Source organism: Lucilia cuprina, chromosome 4 (assembly GCF_022045245.1).
Source record: "Lucilia cuprina isolate Lc7/37 chromosome 4, ASM2204524v1, whole genome shotgun sequence".
In the NCBI taxonomy this organism is placed as follows: domain Eukaryota; kingdom Metazoa; phylum Arthropoda; class Insecta; order Diptera; family Calliphoridae; genus Lucilia; species Lucilia cuprina.
In genome coordinates this window covers 50,389,924-50,414,054 of record NC_060952.1, presented here as the reverse complement: position 1 = coordinate 50,414,054, position 24,131 = coordinate 50,389,924, and the positions used below count along the sequence as shown (strand labels likewise).

At 29.0% G+C, this 24,131-nt stretch overlaps 1 protein-coding gene across 4 annotated transcripts in view; it reads left to right on the top strand.

The window, feature by feature from the left end:
• The window catches only part of LOC111681978, a 256,570-nt gene that overhangs the window by 136,821 nt on the left and 95,618 nt on the right, over positions 1-24,131 (top strand). For all 4 annotated transcript variants that reach the window (XM_046949038.1, XM_046949036.1, XM_046949037.1 and 1 more), the window contains exons 5-7: positions 3,308-3,654; positions 21,457-21,618; positions 21,696-21,884. In XM_046949038.1, coding sequence (XP_046804994.1) covers positions 3,308-3,654; positions 21,457-21,618; positions 21,696-21,884 — 698 coding nt within the window. The remainder of the gene's footprint in view (positions 1-3,307; positions 3,655-21,456; positions 21,619-21,695; positions 21,885-24,131) is intronic.

The following is a 24,131-nucleotide window of genomic DNA, read 5'->3' as shown; positions in this document are numbered from 1 at the left end:
CGGACTACCCATGAGGGAAGCGGCACCTCCCATATAAATTAAATACAAAAATTCGTTTATTTTGAGATAATGTAACAGTTAGAGTCCTAAAATTTTGTGGGAGCCATTTTAGGGTCAATATGATTATTTTATGTGGGAGGCATGGTACCTCCCATATAAATTAAATACAACAATTTGTTTATCTTTGAAACTAATACAGTTAGAATCTTAAAATTTTGCATGAATAACTTTAACATCCGTGTAAACATTTTAAGTAATAAATTGGCGGACTACCCATGAAATTAAATTGGTTTTCGTAGAAGTTTGATGAAAAATGTAATCATGTTTTTGTGAATACTATTTTAACCCTACTGATATATAAACATTTTCTACTTTCCGCATGGATATATTAGCATTTATTGTAGCCAAATTTTTCTGCAATGCATGTTTTTAATAAAATTTGATTAAAAATATGTGTTCATTTTAGCTCATTCTTCATTATGCTTTTTAAAGTTATGGGGCATTGGAAATCTCATTATTTTGATATATTTATGGTTATTTGCAATTGGAATTGGCACGTAAGAACTCCTCAAAGAGTCTACATAGGGATTGTTAATTCCGAAAATTTAAAGCATCCGATACAAATAAACAATTTTTTACGCCCTTTAAATTTCATAAATAAATCATTTTAATATGAAAAGGATTTTGATATGAAATTGTAAATTTTAAAATTTCTGGTTTTCATTTATTTATTTGTTACTAGCTTTTTGTACCCGGCGTTGCCCAAGATTTTAAATGATTTGTAATATTAAATCTATAGAATAATTCATGGAAATTAATATTGACTTTGCTTATTACCCCTACTAAACTAATATGTCGAAATTTAAATCTACATTCAAAATATATATTTCAGAAGAACTTTCAAAAAATTTACCAATAATTTTCTGGCTTTTCACAATTCTTTAGGCTTAAGTGGTAAAAAAATATCTTCAAAATTAGCAACAAAGCAATAAAAAAAATTTCGGATTTTTAATAATTAATGATTACAGCGAAATACTTCTCAAGTATTTGCACTTCTCCGAAAACTACACATAATTACCGGTTAAGTAATTATGCCCATTTCCCCCTTCTGATCTAACTTTCTCAATGCATATTTCTGACACTTTAGATAGCTATGTCGAAAATAATTTCGCGTAAGAATATAAAAAATTTAGTTTTCAAGTACAATAGTACCGATTTTCAAAGTTTTTCACAATTATTGATACCCGATCTGTTCCAACTTTCGCAACGAAACTTTGCTAATACATATTTCTAATATTTTAGAATGCTAAATCAAAAATATTTTCACATTAAAATAGCCAAAAATAACTTTTTATGCACAAATTATTAATTTTGACCGTTTTTCGTCGATTTCACACTTTTTTTACACCATCTAGTCCAATTTTTGGAAATTTATATAGCCTACTGACGCTATATATCTATGTTCCAAATTGAAGAAAATAGGTTCATCCGTTCAGGCGTGATTGGCGCACAAAAAAGAAAACTAACTTACAAAGAATTATATAAAATAAATTAGAACAGAGATAACACAGTGAGACAAAATAAACGAAACTTGAAATAGCTTGGAGGAGACACTATTTTTCTGAAAGATGAATCCGAGTAGAACATGCCGGTAGAACAAACCGGTGGAATCTAAACCGATTTTAAGTTTCTTCACGGATTTAGAAAGCAGAAGCTGTGGCCTAAGTATATAATGACATATATAACGTTTAAGTAACGTGGAGAGATATGTTTGTATTTCATCAGCAAACATATTTTTTATGTTAGTTTTGCACCGTTGTCCAAATTTGGAGATGTTTATTTATTAATTGACTAGAAATCCAAGTTTATTCAGGAGAAAAACGTTACTATGATTTAAAAAATCAGTTAGCAATTGACGACGTTATTGATCTTTTTCTTAATGCAAAATTATTCAAAAACTGATTTTCTGAAGGATGCTTTATATGGGAATAGGTTTAAATATGGGCCGATCTTCGAAAAACTTGGTGGAAGGATTTGTTTATATAAAAGTTATTTATTCCTCCTTAAGCAAACGCCATTAATTCCATAATTTCCTTAATAACATCAATATCACGATGAAATTCAGCGTAAATAACTTCCATATAAATTTAAACCCTTCCACCAAATTGTATGAGGATCGGTCAATATATATAAAGCATCTTCATCTGTTTTTGATGAATGCACACATATTTCTCCAGGTTACTCAAACGTTATATATGACATTATATATGCTTCAGTTTTTGCTTTTTAATTCCGTGTAAAAAACTAAAAATCGTTTCAGATTTCACTAAGTTACTGACTTATAAGTGCTTAAAGGTAGGAAAACCCGTATTTTTACCCGTAACTTAAGATTTTGGAGGTGTTTGGCAAATTTCAAAAACACATTCATGTTCTACTCGGATCCACCTTTCAGAAAAATAGTATCACTTCCCAGGTATTTATTTTTGTCGCATAGTGTAATACATAGATTGCTAACTCAAGCTTTACCACGAAAAAAAAGCTTTCACTATTCACACTTACATGTTCTGTGTGAATTCAACACAAAACTAAAACAACAAATATTCAATATTTCAAGTCCAAAATTCGCACAAAAACGATTTGGACACAATTTTTATAACACACACATTTTTAATTTTTATTTTTTAGTAGAAAACAAATTTATGAAAATCGAAAAAATTAAAGAATTTTACATTTTAGCAAATATAATATTATCATGCACTTATAAATGCAATAAAAACATGGTACTAATATTTCGACCAATTTTGTGCAACTATGTTGGTATTTTATGTGCGTTAAAAAGATTTTTTAAACTAATTATAATTCTAAAGAAAATCCTACTAATACAAGCTTAGAGTTAGGTCTTTTTGAGATTAGATTTTTTCGGAGAGAGTTGGCTATCTAGTCTACTCTATGTGTAGGATTTTGTAAATTTTTTATTTCCATTTGCCAGAAATTTATGTAGCCCAATGAACTAGTAAAATTTTATTCACCTCATATCAAAAATTAACTTTTACCAGTAAATTGCTATCGTTTGGCCTACATTCTCTGAAATAAATTTCAGCAACAATTAACAAATTTAAACAAAACTTAGCGTTAAAAACCATTAAAAGAAATATCAAAATGACGCATGGTGTGTAAATTGCAGCGTATGGACTTTCACCTTGAGTTTCGATTTTTTGCAAATAGGCGTCGTGATAATTGATATTTAGAAAAAAAAACTAAAAATAATCAATAAATTTAATGTACATATCTTATTTTCGCAATATAGGTGATACCAACCTGTGTGTATTTAATGTCACGTGTTGCTGTGCATATGGAAATTGAGGGAACTGCTCAATGTCCATCACAGGTGATGCTAGCTGCTGCTCTTGGCTGTGAAGAATTGGGAATAGCAAATAAATTATTAGCACAAAGTATATTTGGTCTGTGGATGACAAGTGCGCTTCTTGAAATTCAACTTAAATCACATCATCGACCTTATGTTGTTCGAGTAGCATGGCCTAATTTACTGGAAAAGTTTAGTCATGGAAACCCAATTGAAAAGAAGTATGACGAGCCTATGGTTATGTTGAAACGAAATGTTTTTTTCTCCAAGCGAGACGAGGAAAAAATAAAGTAAGTATTTAGTATAAAATATATACATTAGAGTTCTCCAAAAAAAACGAAGTTACGAATTTTCCCCGTCCTCCCCTCTAGAATTGTTCGCTGGGTTGTAAAACTATATCATACAAAAAATTAGGCTTAAAAACTTGTAAAGTTATTGCAAATTCCCCAGGCCATTAACGTGTCTCACAGTACATGACTTCGAAATTTGACAAAAAAATAATCTAAAAAACATTTTGTTACTTTTAGTAAATATTTATAATTACTTGAATATTAGTTTTTGCCCTTATAAGATACCGCTAACTTGTTCTCAGCTATGGTCGAAAATATTTGATTTATGCAACGACCGTTTCAAATCTCCAATTTAGATCATACCTACATATATCTTACAGTTTTAGCTTTACCTTCGATTTAAACTTGGCGGATATTGTAGTCCTGATAGTATAAAATATATATCCGAAGTTTAATTAAAACGGAAATTTTTAATCTATAAACCGTGGAGTTCAAAGGTCACCATATCGAAATAATATTTATTTGTCGGTCATATTTACCAAAAATGACAGGAATTTATCGTATTTAAAATAGTGTGAAAAAAGGTATATTAACCTTTTAAGGCACTTGGGAACAATTTAACACAAAAGTTCAAGTTTTTAAAAGAAAAATTTTGTTTTTGAAACTGATAATTTATGTAATCCTTTTTTATGGACGATTTTCGATCCAATATACCCAAGTTTTTAAAAGAAAAATTTTGTTTTTGAAACTGATAATTTATGTAATCCTTTTTTATGGTAGATTTTCGATCCAATATACCTAAAATACTGTATAAAAGTGTTAATTTATAAGTGTTAATTCATAAGCTAATAATTCTGTTATTCCTCTAATTATATAGAGCATTATTCAAATGGATAGTATTTTTACGATTTTTTGAACATCGGGGTTAAATTTATACCATGTATTTAAAAGGGTTAATATTTAGTATTTTTATGATTTTTTGAACTTCGGGGTTAAATTTGTATCATGTATTTAAAAGGGTTTATTTTACTTTTATAGACATTATTTTCAACATTACACTTTATACTAAGAATTCAAGTCATATTTATTAAACATGGCCAAAAAATAAATAATATTTTGACATGATATCCCAGCAAAAAATACTGCTTGCTGGATGCAAGCAATAGCAACTAGTTGCACTTATATCATGTATTTTATTTTTTATTAGATCTGTGCTTTATGTATGCGTTTCATTATTGCTCCTATATAAGGCATTATGGAATATATTCTATATATGCGTTACTAAAACCTTTTGCTTTTTTATGTAATAAAACGCATGTTTTTTATATTTTTTAATAATTTTGTTTTTAATTTTATATAAAATATCAAAAATAAATTAATAAAATAAATAAATAAAAATGCCTTTAAATAAAATACAAAACCTTATATTAAGATAATATGTAGCATAGCGTCTCCCTTCTTCCTCAATATCACTCAGCTCTATCTCATGAAAAATAAGAAACTATTTTGTGATTTTGTGTCCATATAAATCAGCGTTGCGCGTTCATATTGTACTGATTACGAAGATTTTCGGCAATTCACACATACATAACCCGATCGTAAATAAAACTCATTGCAAGAACGTAAAAATTACAAAAATTATCTTTAGTTGCTTGACAGCATTCAACAAAGTAGGTTGATGTCGCTTTGTTTCAGAAATTGCAAACAAAGCGTGTAAGAACAACAACACCACTTGCCAACAAGAGAGCAACTTGCAAAAAACTCATACACTCCAAAAACTTTTTAGGAATGCATAATAATAAAAATACATAAAAACGATATTTTTAATACTTGTTTTTAAACATTTTATATTCAAAAATCAAAATTTTGTGAAGAAATAACCATTTTTTGTTTTCTTTGGATATGTTTTTTTTTTGTAAAATTTACCATTTTACTTGTTATAAAACTTGACCATAACAAGCGTAATTAGGAAATATTTTTCGTGTTTTTTTAGTATTTCCTCACCACTACAATAACAGTTTCTCTTTCTGCGCTTGGCTGATATAAATATAGTAAGTGTGTAAATATGTATATCAAATAGCTGTGTTAAATTCGGCTATGCGGAATATTGCATACCCCTCACTCTAATGTATTTTAAAAATTTATTACGAAATACAATACGTACCTTTTGTTTTACATTTAGATATTATTTGTTGGTGTACTCTTTTTTTTCTCTTCACAACACTTAAATTTTAAGAATAAAACAATAACTGAATTGTATATACATATGTATATTTTTATTTTCTGTAGCATCATAAAAACACCCGTATTGATCGTAAATGATCGCTAAAACAGGTTCTACTGCCTAGATTTTTATACCCAGCGTTGCCCGGGTTTTAAGTGGTTTCATAACATTATACTTTAATATTCATTCAAAATTCTTAAGGTCTCCTTATGAAGAAAGTCCTTATAATTTTTTCTGAACAATATTTAATGGAACATATTTTAGTTATATTTAAGTAAAGAAAATAATTGGTATTTATACTCAAAAGTACTAATTTAAACCTTACATTATTGCATTTTGGAAGCTTTTTAATTAAGTAAGCATCTGATATTTATACCCTACACCACTTTAGTGGGGAGAGTATATTGGGTTTGTGCTGATGTTTGTAACATAGAAAAATATTCGTCCAATACCCACCTTAAAGTATACCAATCGGCTTAGAATCATTTTCTGAGTCAATTAAGCTATGTCCGTCCGGCTGACTAGCTGGCTGTCCATGTAAACCTTGTGCGCAAGGTACCGCAATTTTGAAGATAATTAGATGAAATTTGGCACACACGCTTCTTTTGGCCCAGGGACGAAAATGGTTAAAATCGGTCCATTATTTCGACTAGCCCCCATACAACCGTAAACCCAAATAGGGCCTTTTGACTTATAATTAATTTAAATGATCTATTATGTTAACAAAAGTCGACAAAACTTAGTTTTATAGAACTTTAAATGACACTACCGAATTTTGTAATGATCGGGCTTCATTTGACCCTATCCCTCATACAAACTGCCCTTCAGAAAATGAATTAAAGGTCAAAATTCACTTACAAACACTAATAACACTTTTAAATTCTACATAAATAATATTGAAGAAGACTTAACTCCCTCTACCAACATTTTTAAGGATAGGGCCGTATTTTACCCTACTCCCCTTTGAACCCTCTTGTAAAAAAATCTTTTTTTTGCCAAAATAAAAGTAAAAATACTCCGAAATAAAGTTAAAAAAAAAACAAACCAAATGCTTTATTTTTTTAAATAATCCCCATTTCTAACATACATATTGACAGGTGTAGGGTATTATATAGTCGGCTACGCCCGACTATACATTCATACTTGTTTTTTACTGGTATACTGAGAATTCACAAATTTTGCAAAAATTGACCTTTGAACTCCACATTATATCGGTAAAGAATGTCCGACTTGAATAAAATTTGGAATATATATTTTATATTATCTGGTCTTAAATATTTTGAAAATACTTTGTTTAAAATATGCAACAGTAAAGAATTAATACGTATGTATACTCTAAAATATTACAAAAAAAGAGATTTTCGCAGGTACAGCTAAACTGTTAGAATTATTGATCTAATTTTTCCACCGTTTTATTTATCTGTTATCCATAAATCCTCATGAGATCTTCTAAAAATTTTAAAATTTGTTTAGCAAAGTTTAAAAAAAACTGAAATTGGAGATTTGAAACGGCCGTTGAAAAAAATAAAATTTTTTAACCATAGCTGACAACAAGTTCGCGTTATCATATACGGACAAAAACTATTATTCGGAAAATTATAAATATATTTAAGGTAAAATAACGGTTTTTTAGAATGTATCTCTAAAATAAGTACATTTTTTGTCACATTTCCAATTTATATGCTGTGAGACACGTTAATGACCTGGAGAATTTACAATAAGTTTTCAAGCAATTTGTGTGTTTTATATCTTTCTGAAATGCTTATTCTGTGCACATTGCGATTCCTTTACGATAAAGTTCAAAATTTATTACTAAATGGCCAAATTTGAGGAAAAAAATCGATTGTCTGGAAGGAACTAAAGGCTACCTTCAAAATCAATATTAAAAGTCGCATATCTAAGAAACTGACATCCATATGAACACAGTGGGCATGGCACCACTTAAATTAGTATATCTGTAAAAGTATAACAGCTAGAGTCCTCAAATTTTTTGGAGCCACTTTATTATCGACACGAACATTTAGAACAAAAAACTGGTGGACTAGCAGTAGGGGCGTGGCACCTCCCATATAAATTGAACACAAAAATTCGCCTATCTGGGAAACTATTTGAGTTAAAATTTTGCACGAAGAACTCTAACATCCATATAAACAGTTTGGGTAATAAATTGGCGAACTACCAATAGAAGCGTTGCACCTCCAAAAATTTGTTTATCTGGGAAACTAATAAAGCTATCTTCTTCAAATTTTGCAAATTTTGAAGAACTTTTAAATCCATCTGAAAATTTTGGAGAAAGAATTTACATTGCAAAAGCAAAGCTAGACTAATATAAAACAAGATGTTTTGTAATTAAGCATTCAGATAAAGATAAGAAGAAAGTCGGATTTAACAACACACATTAAAACGATTTATGGACAATCTTTACTAATACTAGTATAGGGCCTGATATTCATTAGGACCTGACTGATTTAAATATAATATTTTTAAAAAGAACAATATTCTGGGCGACAAAAAAAATCAGCAAATTTCATCAAACTATATTGAGAGACGGATAATGATGAAAATGTCCAAATATAAATGAATTTTAGAAATAACAAACTTTTAGCAAAACTTATTTTAGTACTCTTTTTTAAACTCTTTTTTAAACTGAATAACATATATAACATATAGCAACATAAAATATAATGGTTATTTGTATGTTTAAATGGTTGTTAGTAACATAATAGGTTTTGATCGTTACCATTATTTAGTTATTGAAAAAATAATTATTTTTCAGTGAATCATACGCAATTTAAGTAATAATTTGAATGGACAGTGTGATCGATTATTAGACATTTTCCAAAAACCGATTTTCGAATAGTTGACATTTCAAAAAAAAAAAAACGGTTGATATTTTTCAAATTCAGAAAAACGGTTAACCGGTGTTTTATTATAAATAATAAAATTCATTTTATTTTGAAAAAATAACGTTTCTGTTTAAATTTGATTACCCAAAGTTATTTTTTAAAATTTAAAAGATTATAAATATAGATTTAGTCGCCTGATTTACATTATTTCTTTACTGGAAAAAATTGGAAAAAAGTGAAACACTTCTGTTAATTATAAGAGACTATGTAATCCTACCTAAAATTCCTGTTTAGAAAATTTTCATAGGCATTCCAACACATCAATAATAGTTTAGCCGCCAAGTAATTATTGTAATTGAAATATAATTTTTAGATTGATAAAATTTTAGGAAATAGTTATTCAAATAAATTTTAAAAATTAAATTTGTTAATTAATTAGGAAAATAAAAAAGTGTAACCAAAGGTGCGTTAGAAAACTATACTCTAGTTCCTGGACTCCAATATTTTTAAAATTTAGACGGGCTGTATTATTATTTACCTCAAAATTTAGTTTAAGTAATCTTTGAATACAAAGCAAATTAAAGTATTCGAAACCGGTTTTCGATATTCGAAAAATCGACATTTAGAAAAAACCGACACTTTAAAACCGTTTGAAAAACCGATTCGATCATCCTATTACAGTTACAACAATATTGTTTAAATAGAATTAAAATAACAATCGAGTTATTATAACTATAAAAAACTTCTTTTAGATTGCTCCATTTGTTTGTAGGTCTGGTGTAGGTTTTTCCGATTCTTCCTAGACGCCATTGGTAAGGCGGCTGTAGATCGTCCATTACAACGACGAGATCTCCAATTTTAATATTTGTACTAGAGTTTTGCCATTTAGAGCGTTTGTGTAAAGTTTTAAGATTATAATTTTTCCAACGAATAGAGAATTGATGATGCATTTTTCTAACCTATTTATAACAGATATATTTAGAAATTCTTATTCAGGGAGATCTATTATTGGGGCTCCTCTTAGGAAAGGTCCTGGGGTTAGAGCAGTTAAATCTGAAGGGTCTTCAGATAAAGCTGAGATTGGGCGAGAGTTTAGTACGCCTTCAATTCGAGTTATAATTGTTGAGAATTCTTCAAATGTGAATTTTTGAGCACCAGTAATTCATTTTAAATTAAGTATGAAACTTTTTACGGAAATTATCGTAAAAGTTCTCTATTAGATCCTAGAAAGTTTCTACCGTTATCAGATACTTCCCTTTGGGGTAGTCCTCGTCTCCCAACGAAACGAGAAAATGCAGCTTGAAATGGTGATGAAGGCAGATCTCAGCGTACTTTTAAGTGAACAGCTTTGGTTCTAAAGCAAACGAATACGCTGACGTACCTTTTAACAAACGTAGATTTTCGTACATTTGACCACATTCGGCATGAAATAAGAATTCGTGTAAATTTTTTAGATAAAGTTTACAAAAATGAATGATTGCGATAATCTTCCATTTACTCGTAAAATTGAGTTCGAGTCTATAAATGAATTAAGGGATTTTAGCGAACTTTTTTTAGGTAAAGCTTGAGATTTTAAGAAACATTCGTATTTTTCTAAATAGTTTATTTTTTGAAAATTTCATTTCATCTTCAGTTAGAGAGATTTGAATAGCGGAATTAACTTTTTTACATTTGTTAATAAATTGAAAAACATATCAGATAACGCGTAAGGCTTTGCTATACAATGAAAATCTTTCAAGAATATCTGTTTGTTGAGTTTCTGAATACATTGATACTATATTCTTTAGATATTCAGGGGTTTTAAAGGATTTCTTTTAGGCCACTCAGACAATGGTTTAGTTAGCGACGATGGTCCATGTCACCAAAGGGAATTGTGAACAAGGTCTTGAGGTTTACAACCTCGATTTCTCAAGTCTGCCGGATTATTTTGGGACATGTTTCCATATGGCATTTGGCGTTAAACGATGAATTTCTGCAATACGATTTGCAACATATATTTCCCACGTAGATGAGTGTTTAGAGTCATAGAAAAGGTATACATAGAACTGAAACTGAGTATGACAAAACCTAAGTCTGCTGTCAAAAACCTAAGTCGTGAGAATGTATTAGTTGAAAAATATGCAACCCAACAAACACAAACTCTTTCGTTTAAAAAGTTTTTATATTTTTGTTTGATATTATATTTCGATATTTTATGAAATAATGTTTTGAATTAGCCATTTTTATTCAATATCAGTTGACCAATGTAAGAAAGATCTTCATTAAAAATTATTCTTAATTTTAAATAAACTCTTTGTGTTTGCTGGGTTGAGTCAATATTGACACTTGAAAATTATATTAAAAAAATAAAAACGATTGAAAATTTTGTTTTTTTTTCTGAAAATGTTTTCAATAATTTTATAGGAAAAACATAACTTTTAGCAGTGTTTATTGCAGCAGCAGGGGCTATTTTGCCCAAGGAATTGTGCTAATGCTAAAATTAACGCTTGATATGAACGATTATTGTTAATTTCAAAGCAGCCCAAATGCAGTCAAAATACACCCTACACCACACTAATGGGAACGGCATTTTGTTTATGTATTAAAGTTTGTAACACCTGCGTCGATGTAATGATGTAATCCGTCCATAAATTAGCCTATTGAACTTTTTTGTAAGCGGTACATGCTATACAAGAATAGGGTATTTATAAAATTCGACTCAACAAATTTTATATATACGAAATTTTGATTAATTAATTAAGCAAACATCAATCTCTTGAATATAACTTCTACATTAACAAGTTAGAGTGCTATATTCGGCTGTGCCGAATCTTAAATACCCTCCACCAGCTACTTCTATGTTATTACTTTTCTAATTGATCAAATATTTGTAGAAATAAGTTTTCTCATGTCTTTAATAGAAAAAATCCCAAAAGTTAAATCTATTACAATTCCAAGATTCATTGAATATTATAAAATTAGTAATTTGCATGTTTGTATGTGTGTGGAAGATTTATAGATTTTCAAAATACAAATACATATATAATTTTGTTCAACACAAAATTTTGTTCAACACAAATTGATAATGCTCTTTAAATACGATTAAGGCGCTTTTAGGGGCTGGACCTAGTATAAGAGAAATAGAAGTATACAAAACTATTATTTTTGCCAAATTATGTATCAATAGCTTAATTTGGTAATAAGTAATGTGCGTTTAAGAGATTTTCGTAAAATGACTTTGTATGGGAGCTATGACCAATTATGTACATAAAGACAATATTTCAGAATTCTACTTGGTAATAAATATTGTGAATCTAAGTGATTTTCTGGACCTAGTATGGGAGCTATGACGAAAAATGGACAGGTCATAAAACAATTTTATAATGAATTTATGTACAAAAGAGCAATGTTTTGCTAAATGTATGGATATAAACATTTGGTTATGAGTTATGTGCGTTTTTTCTGATTTTCGGAAGGGAACCTTGTATGTGTGTTTTTCTAAAAGGGACCTATGGGAGCTATGAATTTGGTACAAGAATACTTGTACCAAATTTTATATCAATAACTTAACTTAGTAATGAGTTATGCGCGTTTAAAAGATTTTCGGTAGGGGACCTTGTATGGGAGCTATGACCAAATATGAACCGATCGGAAAAATCTTTCTTTGTAATATTTCTGTATATAAGAGCAATACTTGTACCAAACTTTATATCGATATCTTAATTGAGTAATGATTTTCGGGAGGGGACCTGATTTTCGGAATGGACCTTCTATGTGAGCTATCACCAATTATGGACCGATCCAAAAAGCTTTCATTGTAATATTTCTATATATAAGAGCAATACCTGTACCAAATTTTACATCGATATCTTAATTTAGTAATGAGTTATGTGCGTTTAAGTGATTTTCGGGAGGGGACCTTGTATGGGAGCTATGACCAAATATGGACCGATCCAAAGAAACTTCCACGGTTATATTTCAATATATAAGAGCAATACTTGTACCAAATTTTATATCGATATCTTAATTTACTAATGAGTTATGCGCGTTTGAGTGATTTTCTGGAGGGGACCTTGTATGGGAGCTATGACCAATTTTGGACCGATCCAAAAAAGCTTTCATTGTAATATTTTTATATATAAGAGCAATACATGTACCAAATTTTATATCGATATCTTAATTTAGTAATAAGTTATGCACATTTAAGTGATTTTCGGGAGGGTACCTTGTATGGGAGCTATGACCAATTATGGACCGATCCAAAAAATCTTCCATAGTAATATTTCCGTATAAAAGAGCAATACTTGTACCAAATTTTATATCGATATCTTAATTTACTAATGAGTTATGCGCGTTTAAGTGATTTTCGGGAGGGGACCTTGTATGGGAGCTATGACCAATTATGGACCGATCCAAAAAAGCTTTCATAGTAATATTTCTGTATATAAAAGCAATACTTGTACCAAATTTTATATCGATATCTTAATTTAGTAATGAGTTATGTGCATTTAAGTGATTTTCGGGAGGGGACCTTGTATGGGAGCTATGACCAAATATGGACCGATCCAAAGAAACTTCCATTGTTATATTTCAGTATATAAAAGCAATACTTGTACCAAATTTTATATCGATATCTTAATTTACTAATGAGTTATGCGAGTTTACGTGATTTTCGGGAGGGGACCTTGTATGGGAGCTATGACCAATTATGGACCGATCCAAAAAAGCTTTCATTGTAATATTTATGTATATAAGAGCAATACATGTACCAAATTTTATATCAATATCTTGATTTAGTAATGAGTTATGCGAGTTTAAGTGATTTTCGGGAGGGGACCTTGTATAGGAGCTATGACCAATTATGGACCGATCCAAAAAAGCTTTCATTGTAATATTTCTGTATATAAGAACAATACATGTACCAAATTTTTTATCGATATCTTAATTTAGTAATGAGTTATGCGCGTTTAAGTGATTTTCGGAATGGGACTTTGTATGGGAGCTATGACCAATTATGGACCCATCCAAAAAATTTTTCCTCTGAATAAATTCTATTATCATAAAATTTAAATTTCTAAAATTTTGTGAAGATATCGACATAACGACGGAAGTTATTAACAAAAAACCAAATTTCCGGGAATATGTACTTTTGTATGGGAGGTATATGAAATTGTTTACCGATTCTGGCGATTTTCCACAGATCTTAAGCCTTTGTGCGGAAACAAATGTATGCCGATTTTTATGGAATTATCTTGCATAGTTTTCGAGAAAATTACATCAGAATGTGTAAAAAATGCTCATTTTTTTCGTGGTTGTTTTAAATTTTGATTCATAACTTTTCCCGATGTGAACCGATTTTGCCCATTTTCAATACCAAACTGCTTAGGAGAACAACAAATATTTTCGGTGAATTTGGTTGATGTCCTTGGCTTAGTTTTAACGTGAGCGTGTTTTAGGCAGACAGACGGACAGACGGACAGACAGACGGACATAGCTAAATCGACTCAGAATTTCATAAGGACCAAGAATATATATACTTTGTTGGGTCTCAGATGAATATTTCTTGGTGTTACACGCGGAATGACAAAGTTATATATACCCTCTATCACCACTGATGGTGGTGGAGGGTATAAAAATAACTAAATAACTTATTGCTACCTACTCGCAATGTGGTAGGGTATGATGTATTCGGATACATTTTGTACTTTCATATTTTTGTTATTTTATGTAAACAAAAATAAAAATTTTCATACAATTGTATTAAATTCACACAGAACCTGTACATGAGAGAGAGTAATATTTCTTATGCTCAATTTCGTATCTATTTATTAATTTATGTTTAGAGTGTCAACTAAACACAATGGATGAATCAGTACAAAAAAGATTTCTTTAAAATTAAAATTTACCCCAGCTTCTTTACAGAAGACACCAGAACCAACGCCGCAGTTCATTTTAGAACCAGCTTTAGGAATAACAACGACCGTAACGTTTCTCCTTTTTACCTGAACATGGTTGAGAGAGAGGCTAAGCGTGTATATTCTATGAAGCCAGGGGATGATATATATCATCAATCACGGGAATTTTCTTTAGATTTTAGTTGTTATTATATGCATAATTTGACAAATACTTCAAAATTCATTATTTTGAAGTTCTTGAAGAAGAAATGAAATAGGATCCCAAAATTGTGGATGAAAAAATACCCCAATTTGTGTATTTTAGGCCACTTTTTTAAATTTAATAAAAATGTAAAATTTTTGAAAATTTAAAATTTTCCCAAAAAACGCATAAAAAATTTGAGGTGAAATTTCATTTACATATACAAAAAATTTTCCTAAAATTGGGATCACTTTTCATATTATCCTTTTTATTTTCATTTCTTTTTTTATTATTATAAAATCATACCATTTATTATTTATTAATTTTATTCTTAGAATATTTCAAATATAATTAGATTTTCTTTTTGATAATAGATAAAATAAAAATAAAATGTATGAAGAATAAATAAAAATAAAATGTATGTAAGAATAATGAAACAAGTTTCAAGAAATAGAGTTTTCACACAAAGATTAAATATTAAGATATATAAATATTAAGATATAGAGATAAGATACATATGTATATACATATGTATAAAATTTAATTGTTAAATTTTTATTTTCAAATTTTATAAATGTGTACGTTTAAAAGTGTATTCGCTTCATATTTATTTAATGAGCTTTTACTGTTGGCAATGTTATTGTGTAATTATAGGGAAAATAATTTTTTAAAAAGACAATTGATTTATTTAAAACTGTTATTTTTAGCTTTTAATTACATTTATTTCATTATTTAAAAATAATGACGACATAACAATATTCGGTAATTGGGTTTAAAAAAATCCGTATGAAATTTATTTAAAAAAATTATTTTGTTGCTTGATTTTCTAAAAAAAATAAAAAACGCGATGGCAACTCTTTTTCACGGTTAATTAGAATGGGATTAAAATAATAACAAATTTATTTTTCTGCTTTTTAATAATTTTGGAAAAAAATTTATTTAAATTTATTATTTTCTATATTAAGTTTTTTAATTAAATTAAATAATAACTTTGTGTTGTAAATATTGTTTTTTATTTTTATTGTTCTTTATTTTAATTGTTAATATTTTTTGCAATGGACTGTATTTAATTTGATTTGACTTTAAGCAACAACAAAATGTTTAAATGAAGAGAACAACACAAAGTATTCTTATTAATTTTTACCCTCGAGAAAAATATCAGCACAAGTTATCACAATTTTTAATATTAATAAAAATTTCACTGTGATTTTTTTTAAGTATCACTTGAGTAAATAAAGTAGTTTATTAAGAAAATAAATTACAGTAGGGCCTTGATTATCCGTGATTCGATTATCCGGCAACATCAATAAAAGACAAACAACTTTACACGATTATTTTTAAAAATTACATAAATTACAGGTATATCGATAAAATGCGTCACAACTAAGCTTTATAGAAGTCTTGATGACCCTGCCAAATTTCATAAAGATCGTGTCCCATTTGACCCTAGCTCCCATATAAAGTCCCCTTCAGAAAATTACTTGAATGTCCAAAATGAAATTCAGCATAATAAAATATTAAGTAAATATAAATATATTCACAAAATTATATAGGGCTTGGTCCATATTTGCCCCTAGCCCCCATATAAAGCCTCTTTCAGAAAATTAGTTTCTCCATAAATTGTTTAAATCATACACCTGTGTTTAGAGAGGCAGATAAAAAAAAATCACCACTACACACACACACTGTTGACATTTTTTCAATTAAACTTCACTGAAAAAAATATATGGCTTTTTTCAATTTTAAAGATTAAATTGCATTACTGTAAAATGGGACTATGAACATAAGAATGATAATTTCTTCACATAGAAACAAGATTTAAAATTCAAATGTACAAAAAAAGAAGTAAACTAGATGAAATTATTTACTTTTATTGTTATGCGCTCTAGAAAATTATTTAGGGTGAATGTTGTTTTGTTAATTATTTTCTTGTTTTGCAAAGATGGTTTTGTTTTTTTCAAGTTTTGTTTGCAATTTATTTAACAAAGCGACGTCAGCCAGCTTTGTTAAATGTTAAACTAAATAAAATATTTGTATTTTTAATTCTCTTGTTTAGAAGTCTGCGATCATGTTGTATGAATATTATTTCTTGTATTCGTTGTCAGAACAATACTGGCACCGACGTCTGGTTTAAATGTATCGGAACAATGTAATATTGAAGATAAATTTTTTATTATGAAAAATAAATTACATTTAATATTCATAACTGGTAAAGGGTATCGTATGGTATCGCCACGCCCGACTATACTTTCTTAATTGTTTAATTTTATATATATAGAACTTGTAATTTTTTATATGGCGATTTTTAAAGGAACTAAATTTTTCACTTTGCTAATACATTTATTTGTAACACATTTACATATCTATATAATTAATAGGCAAAGCGATTTTTGTGACCCCTTTTACTCTTACAGTATACATCTGATCTTGTCCAAAGGTATGTCATTTTAAAGGTATTTGTTCGCAGATGTGCACAAGATATATATTAATGAGATCGGTTCAGAATTTTGGGAGATATAAGCATTAAAAACTGTTACTAATACATACAAACAAAAGTCACACGTACCCCAGCTAGCATTTGGAAGATTGTTGGATGATTAATCAGTAAACTGAGTCATTTATGACTCCTTTTGATGACCTAAAAGTGATTAATAAGTTGAGCGCTTAAAAACTGACTCGAAAATGATCCGCATATATGATTGAAAACTGAATATTTGAAAAACAATGACAAAATATATTGCAATCATAAATTGATCATCCAGGTGTTTAAAATATGATGGTTTTAAAAACTTATTTTGTGGTCATATTTCAAGCAGTATGAAGATCTAAAATTGTTTCTTTTGTTATTGTTTTTGTTTTAATGAAATAGCTAAACTTACACTTAAAAATGACTCAAAAACGATTCAAAAATGAGTCGAAACTGGTTAGAAATGGGGCTCAGAAAAGACTCTTTTGGAAGAGTTAGCAAAACATTTTGTGTGGCCTAAAATAAGTTGATATAATTCTCATTTCGTTTATAAAATTAAATTAAAATTAATAAAATTAAATGCATAAGTATTTGAATTTGTGTGATATTTATAAAGTCGATTTTCTGTCAAGAAAATTGAAATTATATTATGCTTTAATTATAATTTTATATGGTTAATGGTCTTCTAGGGAAGATAGTTGGGCGACTAATCGCTAAACTAAGTCTAAATATTTCGAATTAATGATTAAAATCTGATTTATTTGAAAAAAACAACAACAAAATGTATACCAATTATAAATAGGTCACCCAGATGTTTGAAATATAATAGTTTAAAAATTTAGTTTGTAGTTAAATTTCGCGCAGTCGGAAGATCAAAAACTGTTTTCTGTTGTATTGTATTTGTCTGTAAAAAACATAAAAATTACTCAGAAAAGATTCAAAAATGACTATAATATGATTCGAAAATAACTCAAAAACGACAAGTTATTTGGCTCATTAATGACTCAAAAAAGATTTAAAAATGAGTCATAATTGATCAGAAGTGGGGCTCATAAACAAAGAATATTACCGTAGAAGGCCAACTCTCCCGGAAAAAATCTAACTCAGCTGTCAAAAAAAACCTAACTCTAAATATGTATTATTAAAATTTTCTTTAGAAGTGTTAGTGTATAAAAGCTTTTTACCACACATACAATGCCCACGTAGTTGTATAAAATCGGTCGAAATAATATTACAATGTTTTTATTGCATTAATTTTCTTAAATTAATACATTAATAAAAGCATGATAATATTTTTCATGCATTCTATATTTGTTAAAATATAAAAATCTTTAATTTCTTGGATTATCATCCCAGCAAAAACTCGGTAATGGGTAGTACTTCCCTAACCACTTACTTTTCAATGACTACTACTTCCCGTCAGCATTACTTAGAAGTACTCTAGTAATGACTTTCTTCTAATCTGATATAGAAGTACTTTATTTTCGGCTTTGTAATTTTGTTGGCACATTTTATTCAATTGCGTGTTAGAAATTGTGTTTCACAAAAAAGAAAACAAAATTAGTTTTGTATGTGAAAACCATTATTTGACGCGCAATAAAATAGCTAAGCATTGGTGCAGTGAGTAGAACATTTGACTGACAAACCGAAGTCCCTGGTTCGTATTCTAGCTGGCTCTTTTTATTATTAAAAATAAAACAACTTACTCAACAACTGTTTTGTAAGACAAATTGCAAGTACTTCTTTAACTCCCTATTTGTAAGCGAGCGTAGAAGTACTTGCCTCCAATGACATCACCGTGTTAAAATAATGACTCAAATTGCTAATAAAGAAGTAGTGCAAAGAGGTTTTATTAGCTTTTTAACTCATTACTTTTCAATGTAAGTTTTTCCTGGGATATATTTGTTTACTACTAAGAAACGCTACTCTGTACCTTCAATTTGAAATTAGAAAAACAAAAAATGAAATGTCAAACAATTGAAAAAATAATTTTTTGGTTTGTGAAAATTGAAAAGATTTCGATAAAGAAAATATATTAAAACAATTGTAAAAAAATAAATAATATGTGTTTGTGTTATAAAAATTGTGTCCGAATCATTTTTTTGTGCGAATTTTGGACCTGAAATATTGAATATTTGTTGTTGTAGCTTTGTGTTGAATTCACACAGAACATATAAGTGTGAAGAGAGAAAGCTCTTTTTTTTCGTGGTAAAGCTTGAGTTGGCAATCTATGTGTATTATCTATGCTCATAAATGTCTCATTTAGATGAGTCGCGGGTAGGGTACCATTTTCTCCCGACGAATGAATGATTATGATCAGAAAATGAGCGCGTATATGATCATTTTAATCGTGGAGAAGAGTCATAAATGACTCGAATGTGATCAAAAATTTCAAAAAATGCTAGCTGGGCACGTATGCTTGAACTAAATAACAAACAAAGCAAAAAACAAAACATAAAAAGTAAAGAACACATCTTCTAGAAAGAAGAAAGGAGAGTACTTTTAAATATCTTTATAAGTTTAAGGAATCCAGTGAAGCCACATATAATCTTAAAAAATATTAATATTGGAAATTTTGGAAGCGGAGCTCCCTTTATATACTCTAGTATCCATAAATATGCCCCCCGGGTGATGACAGATCCCATCTTGGTGTATTGCAATACGGGAGTAGATAGGGTCTGACAATACCTTTAGTCGGCAGGGACTATAAATTGGTGTTTACAGTTTACTGCCTGGCTTAATTCTTGCATAAATTGAAAAAAGGTCTAACCAGAGAACTACATAATCAGGTACTACGGGTGGCCAGTTGCCCGCAGGACTATGTACTGGGTGGTCAGTTTGATGTTTCTTCGGAATCCAATCTCACCAGTTACGTCTTTGACAGGGGACTTAAGTCCTTGACAATTAGTTTCGCCTATATACTACTATATGTGTATAGCTTTTCATTTTTGAATTTTAATTAAAATAAAATGTTAAAGAATAAAAAATATTTTTTTTCGTTTGTAAAATATAAATTATTTTCGGGGTTTTAAATAAATGAAAAGTGTTGAAAAAAATAATAAACATTAAGTTTAAGTGATGAGAAAAACTAAAAGGTGGTAATATCTGCGCAATTTTGCGAAGAAAATTTGATGTTTAGTGAGTGCGTTTAGTTCTCACAATTTTGATTTATTCTCTCGTCTGTGTGAAGAGAATAAAAATTTTTCTTTGAAAACCCCTTCAGTTTCGCCTATATGTACTACTATATGGCTTAAGATTTATCCAAAAATGGCAATTCTGCTAATAATTACAAGCATTTGACAATTCATTCTTCGTACTAAAAAGGGTTTACTTAACAATAATATGTTTATAATATTACGGTAATGCAGTTCATGACAATTTAATTGGCAACAGTATTACATAATTTAAATAAAAAAGTAAACAATTCAAATCTTATAATTCACATGTCCATGTAAACTTTGTGCGCAAGCTACAGGCCGCAATTTTCAAGATAATTTGTTGAAGTTTGGACAAAGCATGTTTTTTTTTTGCACAGAGACGAAGCCTATTGAAAATGTTTGAAATCGATCCATTATTTCACCTAGTCCTCATACAACCGTACCTCCCGATTTGGGCTTTTTATGCCATAATTACGTCAAATATACTATTATCTCTCTAAAAATTGGCTCAAATAAGTTTTATATAAGTATAAATAACACTGCAGATTTTCGTAATGACCCTAGCCCACATACAAACCGCCATTCAAAAAATGTCTTAAACGTCTAAAATTGACTTGTAACCATTTGTATCTCAATGGAACTTAACAAAACAAACTGTTATTTAAAACATCCTTTTCCCAAATTTACCGAGGACCCATATTTGAGCTATACTCCTATATAATGCATCATTTAAAAAAATTTGTTTTTTTTTATCAATAAATTGCTTAAATACTTTGGAATTAAGGTAAAATTCAGCATAAAAATTTCTTTATGAAAAATAAAAATTTTAAAAATATACTCATGGTGTAGGGTATTATATGGTCGCCCATGCCCGACTATACTTTCCTATTTGTTTAATTTGAATTATGTTAATACTCAGTATTGTAGTCTAACAATGCCTTTAGCAATGAAAAATGAAACGTTGCTGCATATTTAATTAATTTATAATTAAAAAATTCTTGTGTTAATTGTTAATATTTTTGTTTTTTTTAGAGATCATCGAATACTGGAATTGTTATATGAAGAAGCAAAACATAATGTATTATCCGGACGATATATAATGGAGTCTGTACATTCGTTAATGTTAGGTGGTATACAAGCTCGCATCGAATTGGGTCCCTTTAATTCACATACTCATACGGTTAGTTTTTTTAGGTAAGTTTTTTTAACAGTCGTTTGTTTTTCAACGGTAGTTTGATTGACTCCTTTAATTTGCATAATTTTATTTCTAGAGAAAATCAAACAAGATTTTTGCCTCAACATGTTGCCAAAAATTCAAGTTGGTCATGGCTTCCCGTAAGTCGAAAAAATTCAGCAGAAGTTCGTCTCTTAGAACAGTTCAAACGTGTGCCACAAACTGCAACTACTCGTAAATTAATGCGCAAATATTTGGAATTTTGTTGGGCTCTTCCATTTTATGGGTTAGTTGAATAATTGTTTAAATACATATCATTCTTATTCAAACATATATACATGCATACATACCTACAAACAAACATACATACATATGTATGTATGTTTGTTTGTAGGTATGTATGCATGTTTATATACATACATACATATTTATTTATTTATTTATTTATTTATTTATTTATTTATTTTATTTTATATAGCAAAATGCTTCTTTATTTTATAAAATATTTTAATCCAATTAAAATTAAACAAGTAAGAGTGCTATATTCGGCTGTACCGAATCTTATATACCCTTCACCATAGTGTATTTTAAACATCTTTTATAAATTTTAAATTTTTTCCCGACTACATTATTATTACATCAAAAGCTAAACAAAAAGAACAACAACAGCAACGCTAAACGAAATAAAACACAAAATACACAAGGCATCTAAACCAACAGACATCTAAACATACATAACGAAAAACACAGAAAAACAAAAATAACAACGCAATGACGCCAACAGCATCCAAACCAAGGGTGCCCAAGCCCTATGCGCTTGGTACTCTTTTGTTTTTGTAAATGCGCTTAGCTATAGACAGTGTGTTTTCTATACACTTATATGCGCTTAATACTAGCAATACGTTGTTGTTGTTCTTAACAGTATACAAGCAAGAGTAAAACAACAACACTTTCATATTCATTGCTGGTAAACATTGAGGAAACGTAGATTTTGTTTTTGTTTATCGTAAGAAAAATTGTTTTAAAAAGCACTTGGAAAAAATTTGTGTTAGTTTTAAATTTCAAACTTACATTATTCGCATGAAAATTGCTGTATAATAACTCACAATCTACTCTCATATAATTGAAAACGTTTTAAGTACTTTTTTCTATTCATTAAAAAATATATTTGCAAAACAAAAGGGAAAATTATTTTATTTTAACAAAAAATGCAAATCATATTTTTTTGCTGTGTATTTTAGTAGAAAATACACAGCTGAATAAAACCAAATACATCTACACACACACGTGTACATCTTTTTCTATATACAGTGTTGTTGTTGCTTTTATAAAAATTTTTTGATGAAATTTTCAGAGGTTGTCTCGGATTTTTGCTCATATTTTCGTTATTTACCGACCGATTTTTCTGATTTTAAATAGCGATCTTCTCGAAAGCATGTCTAATAGAATTATTGAAGATTCGGATCTCGCAGATATCTGGGGTCCTCTAAAAACTGATTTCAACAGACAGACGGCGAAATTTTGACCGAATGCCGAACTTTTTAAAAAATCTTTATTTACCTAGTTTCGACTATAAATTTTTGATCTCATTTGTAACATTGAAATTTTCTAAGTTCTTATTCTCAAACGATCTAGACATGTCTGTCAATCAATCAGATTGTCAGTCTCTTAAAAGAACTATATGATCTAAACTATTCTTGCTGTTTGATTTGTATTAAAAATTGACAAAATTGGTTTATATTTGGACATTTCCAAAGGTTCGCTTTAGAAAATGACTAACGTTCATAACAGGCTTAAAAATACCAGTATTTTTATGAAATTCTTCTTAATTTTTTTATGAAGTAAAATTTCATATAAATCGGCAAAGTGAAAGCGAATTGTGTTAAGAATATACATATATACATATATTTTTTATTTTTTTAGAAACTAATTTTACTAATTCGATAAAATTCATTTTGATTTCGATACATATTTAAAACGAAATTTTAATCACCTTGGATCATAATATCATCATGTATAACAATATTATGATAAATACAAAAATATCATGATGAAATATTTTGACGGTATTTAATGATAATATGATATTTTAAAATTGTTACAACGGCGATAATATGTTTAGACTACAATCATAATTTTAACCACAACCATGTTTTTTCTCTGCGTGCTCTAACAAAGAATTATATCATTGCCTATAAATAGTTAAAAAACCTAAAATAAAAGTGGTTTGTTATTAGAAGTTTATCACTCTCTGGAATTCGGAATTAGTTGATAATTGACCCAATTGCTAATTAAAGACCCTATACAATAAATCTTCCGGATGATCATATTTTGGTTTTAAATGTTATAAATTTGTTACTTTTTAATCCTAAATAAGTTTTTCATTTAAGAAAAAAGTTCGTGTTCACCGAACTTTGAAAACCGAACAAAGTTCGGGTTCGGCTGAACTTTCAAATTTACCGAAGTTCGGGTTCGGTGTTCGGTATCGAACGAAATTTGTAGTTCGGTCGGACTCTAACAAATAATAAAATAA